Below are 9,104 nucleotides of genomic sequence, written 5' to 3' on the forward strand. Positions count from 1 at the left end.
AATGGATCAAGAAGATGTGGTTTATCTATACCATGGAATACTACATGGCAATGAGAAACAATGAAATCTGGCCATGTGTAGCAACATGGATGGACCTTGAGGGTGTTATGCTGAGCGAAATAAGTCAGGCAGAGAAGGACAAATATCATATGTGTGCACGTATAGGAGGATTAGGAGAAACTTGACGGAGGAACAAGGGGGAGAAGAAGGGCGGAAATGGTGGGGGAAAGGGAGAGAGGCAAACCATGAGAGACTCTTGAATGCTGACAAAAACTGAGGACTGATGGGTGTGGGGGGGAGGGGGGGATGGGCATGGAGGAGGGCACTTTGGGGATGAGCACTGAGTGTTATGTAGAAACTAATTTGAGAAAAAACTATTTGTAAAAAAAAAAAAAAAAAAAAAAGGCTTCCTGTCTTCCAACTCATGTGCTCATGAGAGGTTACGGGATCTGTTAGCTACATACTTATATCTTCTCTTCATGTGTCCTAAGTTGGAACATGAGCATTTAAACATGCAGAGAACTATGTGCTTCTTTAGCCTGCGGGCAGTAGGCAGAATGTCTTTTTAATAAATTCTGGGTTTGAGTAGCTGGGTGTAAATTAGGCCTCAGATAATCAGTTTGGATGTCCTCACCTGTCTGCCACCCTGAGGCCCCAGTTCTATGTTTGAAGCTGGTCTACTGCCTGGGGCTTATCGTCAACCCTTGTGGACACAAGACACACATCCCTACAATCTACTGTGTCCAGTTCTCCCTTGCCCACAAAGTGGTTACATGATCTTCTCTGCCAGTAGGGAAAATGCATCTGAAACTGGCTGTGACATCTGTCCCATAACTCGAGTGGATTGTAACCATCTGGGGTCAAATGACCATGATCTTTAAGACACTGTTCTAGCTTTGAAATCCTATGCATGTGTGTTCGCCTATCTAAATTGTGTATTTTTTCTTATTAAAATAATTAACCTTTGTCCTTATAGATCATTGGTCACATTTTGCTCTATATAAGGGTTGGGACAGACACAGCCAGAGGGCAGCTGCCATGACATGTGCATATTTGCAGCTTTGTGAGCCAGACATCACCCAGCATTCTCCTAGTGGATCACTGACACATTCAGTGTGTGTGACACATGTCCCTAGAGTACAATGACATTTTTTACTCTATAAAAATTTAGTCTATTAAAAACTTACCCACTTCCACTTCGAAATGATTTCATTTTAAAGAGTAAAACTACACAAATCATTTTAAAACATGAAATGTTACATGTCATTAGACAAATTCCTACAAGGCTGTTTACAGCAATAATGACAGAGGTGGGAACATTACCAGTATAAAGTGTCACAGGATCAATACACAACTTGGATCTTCAGCCCTTCAAGTGTTTTATCCCACACAGTAAGTTCTGGTCAGTGTTAAGAATAAATCCTCTTCTCCATACTCTTTCCCTAATCAAGGCTTTCTTTATTCCATTGTCTCACACAGTAGGAAAGCTGGCCGAGGAGGCAATACCACAGAGGTTGTCCTGGTCTTTGGCCATCAGTATGTAGCCATCTATGCACCAGGCTTCTCCCCAGCTGAAAGAAAACAGGGTTTTCCATTTTACTCAAACAATAAAACATATTTATCTTTATGAACAATAGCACCTGATACCGAACGGTGCATCAGAGGCCACGACAGATTCAGGAAGAATCAGGAGAGGTTGTTTTGTTCATTGTTGAGTTCTAACCCTGCACAGAATTCTATCCCAAAACCTTTCACAGACTGAAAATGGAGACACAGAAAGAAGAAATTCTTGTGGCCAGATGTATTTCATAATTCATAAAATTACCAGTTTAGAAACGCAGTAGGACCAAAACTATATCAAGACCCTAGCAAGCTTGAAACAATATCTTACTGTTGTCATCACATGAATATGTCTGTGTTTACCTTAAGTGGGGTTCTGAGTTTCTGGATTTTACAAGTGGGCTCAGGGGTTTGAGGATCTGAATCCAAACACTGATTCCAAAAAGGATTCCCTTTTCAATTTTAAAGGTAAGTATTTTTGTCTTTTATACCTGTTCTTGACAGTCCAATAGTTTTTGTTATCCAACTCTGCTCCCTCAAAGCCGTAGCCAACTATCAGAACGCCATGATGTAGGATTTCATGGCTGCAGTTTGGATCATAATAAATGCCTGGAAAGTAAAATTTAGTGCTGGGGTAAGGATTCCCTCGTGACATGTGATAGTAACTCAGACTAACCTGACTCTTGGTTTTGGCTCAGGTCATGATCTCACAGTTTGTGAGATTGGGCTCTGCGCTGACAGTGCAGAGCCTATTTGGAATTCTCTCTCTTTCTCTCTCTCTCCCTCCCCCTTCCCTGTTCGTGTGCACATGCACGTGCACTCTTTCTCCCTCTTAAGATAAATGAATAAACTTTGAAAAAAATTAAAATCTTTTTTGAGCTAGGCAAGAGACTTATGCCTTCATCTAATACCAGCCAAATACACAGTGGAAAAATCTCTTTTGTAAATAACTAGTCATGAGCCATAAAATACGACTTATGGAAACCTACTTTTAAGATGTCAGCCTAAGGAAACAGCACAGAACACACAATTACTTAAACTAAGCTGTTCTTTCCAGTTTTAATTTCAGTAGTAGAATAATTTGAAATACTAGAAAGTTCTAATAACTCCAAAATCATGTAGTAAATTATGTAGACTTTCACATATATTTATGAAATGATTAACACCATGAGGATGTGTCTCCAGTCATTACAAATAGAAACATTAGGCACATACATTATATGTACACAATAAACAATTGTGTTAAATCTGTACCCCCCCAAAATTCTACATGAAATTCGACATACCAAAGAGTCAATCTTGGTGTATGTGATGGCAGTCTTTCCATTTTTCTGCCTAAATTTCTACATAGACAAATGCTTACCTTGGTCATAGAACCTGAAGGTATCCAGGCTTGCATCTATAGCAGCAGAAATGGGACCCACAATTGCCACTGACCTCATAAGTTTGTACTCCGTCTTAGGGACTGTCAAGAACCCAGTTATGTTGGCAGAAGAATTTTCTGGACTGTATTTGCAAGATTGGAGCTTTCAAAGGTAAAGGAGTAGAGACTTAATTACATTTATGTCCTGGGAAGATCAAGGCAGTTTGCAGATACAAAAGCTACAATCTAAATTGTGAAAGTTAAATATGGCATCTCTTTTCCCTAAATGTGTTCAAGTTTATAACAATATAAGGAGCTCCATTTACCTCTGCACTATATGGATAGGATTCCTCTGAGTCCAGGCCTCCATTCTGCTTAACATACTGGAAGGCATCATCCATATTGCCACCACTGCAGCCCCCACTGCCTTCAGACCAAGCACAGTCCAGCAGGTTCTGTTCACTCAGTGAAACAAGTTTGTGAGTTTTCCTGAACATCTGTCCTTCGATGGCACCAGTTGCACTAAAAGCCCAGCCAGAAGCACACTGACCCTGAAACCAAATTAAAAAGGTCTCAGTCTATAAAACAAATAGCAAGATTTGACAACAGCCCACACATCTCAAAGTTTTTTTAAAACATAGTGAACTGCACATTGTTTCTCAGTCTGCCACAGCAAGGACACTGATTCTTTTTGCCTTTACTCTTGAGAGGGACCTGCTGAATATTGTCACACCTGATTCTTCACAGGAGTTACGTAGCCTTTCTTTCTCCAATTCACAGATGAGGGGATCTCAGCAAAGGGAGGTGGTTGGAAAACTTTCCTCTTCTGGAGCTTCTGGATTTGAAGGCCATTCATCACCTGCCTGAATTCTTCATTGGTCTTCAAGGATAAGAAGGTAAAATGTTGATAAGTTTGAGATTACTTTGGCAAAGTACTCGGAGAGGAAGCACAAAATGCTTAGCATTCCATGCCACACTCACCATGTCACCAAAGCCATTCATTGCTACCGTGAAGCTGTGTTTCCCTTGATTGTATTCCTGATTGTGCTGTTCAATCATTTTCATATTCTTCTTCCACGCTGCTCTCCTCCGTCCTTCTTCATTCTAGTGGGAAGATACAATCACACATCTTTATTTCTATTTAAAACCTACTCACTTGCACCAAGTGGATATGTTCATGAAGAGGAGGAGAAACTATGGCCAGGGATGGCCTGATGCTTCTGGGAGCTGTTCTTCAGCAACCACAGAGCAGGACATATGCCCACATTGTGTGCACTCATGGTACCCTGCTTATTGATTTGGTAAGAATGGCCTCAAGAAACTACTCCCTGCTATGAACTCCCACCAGCATGGAATGTTCTCTGCAGGGGTACCTCTGGACAGGTTAGATGTTACCAACCACGCTATATTGTTTCCCATGTGTTGCCTTCCACTGGGACCATTGTTCATCTATGCTCTGATTGAGTTGTGGAGCAGCTAAGGCTATTCCCAGGCAAAGGGCAGCCAGGAAGAGAGAAGGATACATGTTTCAAAAACCTAGGAAAGGAAAAGAAATGAGATTCTGATTAGAACAATCAATTTAAAAGGGCATCCTCCTTTCTTCTAAGATGTTAGAGGCCTACGGTAGGGTAAAAAGATTGTATTTATCCCAAATGTTTACACAGGGCTCTGGAGGATATGGAGGGGCCTGATACCCTGCTCCCTGCCTTGGAACTTGACCACCAGTTTTAAGGCATGTGGACAAGGGGCCATGACTCAGCAGGCTCCACAACCTGGTATACGGAGATCTGGCTTCAGCATCTGGTGGGGCCAGGCCAGGGACAGTACTTCCTGGAAGCCCCAAACCCCAAATCCTAAGGCTGGGGGCCAAGCTCGTTCTCAGGTTGGCCCTTCACTCAAGCCCAGCCCTGGGCCTCACCTGTAACAGATGTAGCTGAGTAGGCACAGTCACAAGTACAGGGCTGGGGGTCCGCTGGGTTGGGAAGTAGGTCCAAGTCTGTCGGTTTAAGGCCCATGATTCCGCCGGAGGGCCCAGACCTGACCACCTGTCCTCAAGGTGATTGGCTCAGCCAGTCTGGGGGCGGGGCCTCTTGGCAGCGTTCCCATCTTTCCTAGGGTAAGTAGTTATCTGTCCAGTGACCCCGAGACGTTTGGGGGGCGGGGGCGGGATGCGGCGACCTTGCTGAATGCAAGCAGGACCTAGGAGGGAGAAAGGAAGACCCAACTCATCCATGGGACCCAGATCTACCAATTGCCCAGACTACAAGGGATGGGCAGGTGCTTCATGAGCAGAAGCTCACTGGGAGCCCCAGATTGGTTTTCAGCATCAGCCTGCATGTCCTTTAGTCCTACGGTTTTTGGTTAAAATCTCCTGGAGGGCTGAGAACAGGATAATCTAGTCTAGTGGTTTCTATTTATTCCAGGCAAAGGTAGGGCAGAGGCAGGAGCACAGAAGCCACAGAGGGAGGTGTTATCACTGTCTCAGGATGGTATGCCTCCAGGTTTTGGAAGAATCGAGTGTACTGGAAATCTCCAAAATGCTGGATGTGATGGGCATGATGTAAATCCTTGGACTGAAGGAGACAGATGAGCACAGGTGTCCAGGGATGGAGTAGCATTTTGTAATGTTCTTCTCCTGTCCTCTCACAGTTATGTTCCTTTTCCTTCTCAAGCCCTTCTCAAAAACAAATAGAAACTAGTTAATTAAAAACAAAACAAAACGGGATTAAGAAATAGAGGAAAAGTAGATATAGGAATTCCATTTACTTTCCCATTCTCTGCATGGATATTATGTTTCTTGGTGTCCAATGTGCTTTTCTTGATATTTAATTTCACGAGTTTAAGATAAATAGCTATTTCAAGCAAGAAAGTATCAGGAGACCATGAATTTTCCCTCTGACAACTGGTTTTGCTCTCTTTAGAAACAGGATTCCATGTATCTAAACAGTGGGTCAGTGCCTTCTCTGGACCCACTTCAGTAAGACACCCCAGTGATCTCCCTCACACATTGTCTCCAGCACTTCTTTGCTTGGGACAGCAGTGGTCAAAGGGATTCCATACGTGGGCTAGGAGTCAGGGCTGGGCCAGCATGGCCATTCTACAGCCCTGGTGTGGGATGCCAGCAGTGTCCCTAATGTCCTCAGCCTCAATTTCCTCAGTGAGCACATGGGGAAATAATTAGATTTTCCTCAGAGGATTCTTGGGAAGATTAAATGAGATAATACATGTCAGACATGAGCATAGAGTAGAGCTAATTTAATACTGCTTCTTTGTGAGGGCTGTTGAACAGAAATCCACAGGCCCAAAATGATGTCGCTTAGGTTAAGGGCCCAAGTCAGGACACCAAGACTTAATACCTAACCCAACTGCAGGTTCAACCCCTAGCAAGGTAACCTTGAGAGAGTCAACCTGGAATTTCCTAGGCCATGTTGGAGAATTTACTGAGAGCCTTTCTGCTCCCCTTAACAGGGACATGTTGTCCAAACAATGCATTCCTTGCTAATAAACTCCTTGTCTTCTCTTTATGTCTTTCCCTGACTTTTCAAACCTTTCTTTCATTTAGCTCAGGACAGTTTCCTTCTATACGCTAGATGGGATGCTGCCTGACTCATGAATCCTCTAATAAATCCAATTAAATTTTCAAATTTACTTGGTGGAATTTTATTCAGTGGCAGGGACAAGATCTGGACCAAACTTCTGGCAACTACCCAGCAAGGAGGAACAGAGGTGTGGTACCTACAAACCTTAGGATCATGGTCTTCTCCCACTTTCCCAGCGTCGTGGTGAAACATCTCCAGGTTAAGGCGCCATTCTAGTTGTCTCTATCTTTGCCCTGGAGCTCCTGATCCCACTGACCTTCCATTACAGGTCAGGTCGGGTTCTGCTGCAGATGGTTATGTCAGGAACCCATTCCTGCTGGCATGTTTGCCGGGACTCCCACTGAGCTGACAGAAGGGCTGCCCTTAGCCAACCCCTGCCTTTTTAAAAAAATTATTATTATTTTATTTCTTTCATAGTTTGTTGTCAAGATGGTTTCCATATAACAATCAGTGCTCATCCCAACAAGTGCCCTCCTCCATGTTCATCGCCTCCCTTCCCATCTCCCCCACCCCCAAGGGCTCTCAGTTTGTCCTCAGTATTTAAGAGTCTCTCATGGTTTGCCTCTCTCCCTCTACCCAACTAGTTTTTTCCCCTTCTCCTCCCCCATAGTCCTCTGTTAAGTTTCTCCTGTTCCACTTATAAGTGAAAACATATAGTATCTGTCTTTTTCTGCCTGACTTATTTTGCTCAGCATAACACCTTCAAGTTTCATCCATGTTGCTACACACGGCCAGATTTCATTCTTTCTCATTGCCATGTAGTATTCCATGGTATAGATAAACCACCTCTTCTTGATCCATTTGTCAGTTGATGGACACTTAGGCTCTTTCCATGATGTGGCTATTGTTGAGAGTGCTGCTATGAACGTAGGGGTACATGTGCCCCTATGCATCAGCACTCCTGTATCCCTTGGGAAAATTCCTAGCAGTGCTATTGCTGCATCATAGGGGAGTTCTATTGTTAATTTTTTGGGGAACTTCCACGTTGTTTTCCAGACGGACTGCACCAGTTTACATTCCCACCAATACCATGCTGTCTTGATGATGACAGCTTTGTAGTAGAAGCTGAAGTCTGGGATGGTGATGCCTCCTGTTTGGGTTTTCTTCTTCAATATTACTTTGGGTATTTGGGGTATTTTCTGGTTCCATACAAATTTTAGGATAGTTTGTTCTAGCTTTGAGAAGAATGCTGGTGCAATTTTGATTGATTGGGAATTCAATGAATGTGTAGATTGCTGTGGGAGGTAATGACATTTTAATAATATTTCCTCTTCCAATCCATGAGCATGGAATGTTCTCCATTTCTTTGTGTCTTCAATTTCCTTCATAAGTTTTCTATAGTTTTCATCATACAGATCTCCTATATGTTTGGTTAGGTTTATTCCTAAGTATTTAATGTTTTTTTTTTTTTTTTTTTGTGCAATTGTGAATGGGATCAGTTTCTTGGTTTCTCTTTCTGTTGCTTTATTATTGGTGTATAAAAATGTAACCGATTTCTGTACGTTGATTTTGTATCCTGCGACTTTGCTGAATTCATGGATCAGTTCTAGTAGTTTTCTGGTGGAGTCTGTCAGGTTTTCCATGCAGAGTATCATGTCATCTCTGAAAAGTGAAAGTCTGACTTCATCTTTGCCAATTTTGATGCCTTTTATTTCCTTTTGTTATCTGATTGCTGATGCTAGGACTTACAGCACTTTGTTAAACAACAGTGGTGAGAGTGGACATCCCTATCGTGTTCCTGATCTCAGGGGAAAAGCTCTCAGATTTTCCCCATTGAAGATGATATTCGCTGTGGGCTTTTCATAAATAGCTTTTATGGTGTTTAAGTAAGTTCCTTCTATCCCGACTTTCTCGAGGGTCTTTATTAAGAAAGGCTGCTGTATTTTGACAAACGCTTTTTCTGCATCTATCGACAGGATCATATGGGTTTTATCTTTTCTTTTGTTAATGTGTTGTATCACATTGATTGATTTGCGAATATTGAACCAGCCCTGTAACCCAGGAATGAATCCTGCTTGATCATGGTGGATAATTCTTTTTATGTGCTGTTAAATTCGATTTGTAAGTATCTTGTTGAGGATTTTTGCATCCATATTCATCAAAGATATGGGCCTGTAGTTCTCTTTTTCTCCTGGGTCTCTGTCTGGTTTGGGAATCAAAGTATGCTAGCTTCAAAGAATAAGTCTGGAAGTTTTCCTTCTATTTTTATTTTTTTGGAATAGCTTGACAAGAAAGGATATTAACTCTGATTTAAATGTCTGGTAGAATTCCCCAGGGAAGCTCTTATTTGTTGGGAGATTTCTGATAACTGATCCAATTTCTTTTTTTGTTTGTTTGTTTGTTTGTTTGTTTTTTTACAAATAGTTTATTGTCAAATTAGTTTCCACATAACACTCAGTGCTCATCCCCACAAGTGTCCTCCTCCATGCCCATCCCCCCCTCCCCCCCACATCCATCCATCCTCAGTTTTTGTCAGCATTCAAGAGTCTCTCATGGTTTGCCTCTCTCCCTTTCCCCCACCATTTCCGCCCTTCTTCTCCCCCTTGTTCCTCCGTCAAGTTCCTCCTAATTCTCCTATACTG

General features: G+C 42.5%; 1 protein-coding gene across 1 annotated transcript; it reads right to left on the minus strand.

Annotated features, from left to right (window-relative positions):
- Positions 1–1,284: 1,284 nt before the first annotated feature.
- Positions 1,285–4,448, minus strand: LOC120224190 (procathepsin L-like). Its single transcript, XM_039222405.1, has 7 exons — positions 4,323–4,448; positions 3,905–4,027; positions 3,657–3,803; positions 3,250–3,474; positions 2,924–3,086; positions 2,052–2,169; positions 1,285–1,571 (listed from the first exon to the last, which is right to left on the minus strand). Exons 1-7 carry the CDS (start codon positions 4,446–4,448, stop codon positions 1,472–1,474), a joined length of 1,002 nt encoding a protein of 333 aa, XP_039078336.1. The 3' UTR covers positions 1,285–1,471.
- Positions 4,449–9,104: the final 4,656 nt, after the last annotated feature.

The sequence above is a fragment of the Hyaena hyaena genome, unplaced genomic scaffold, assembly GCF_003009895.1.
Source record: "Hyaena hyaena isolate Hyena2069 unplaced genomic scaffold, ASM300989v1 scaffold_1128, whole genome shotgun sequence".
In the NCBI taxonomy this organism is placed as follows: domain Eukaryota; kingdom Metazoa; phylum Chordata; class Mammalia; order Carnivora; family Hyaenidae; genus Hyaena; species Hyaena hyaena.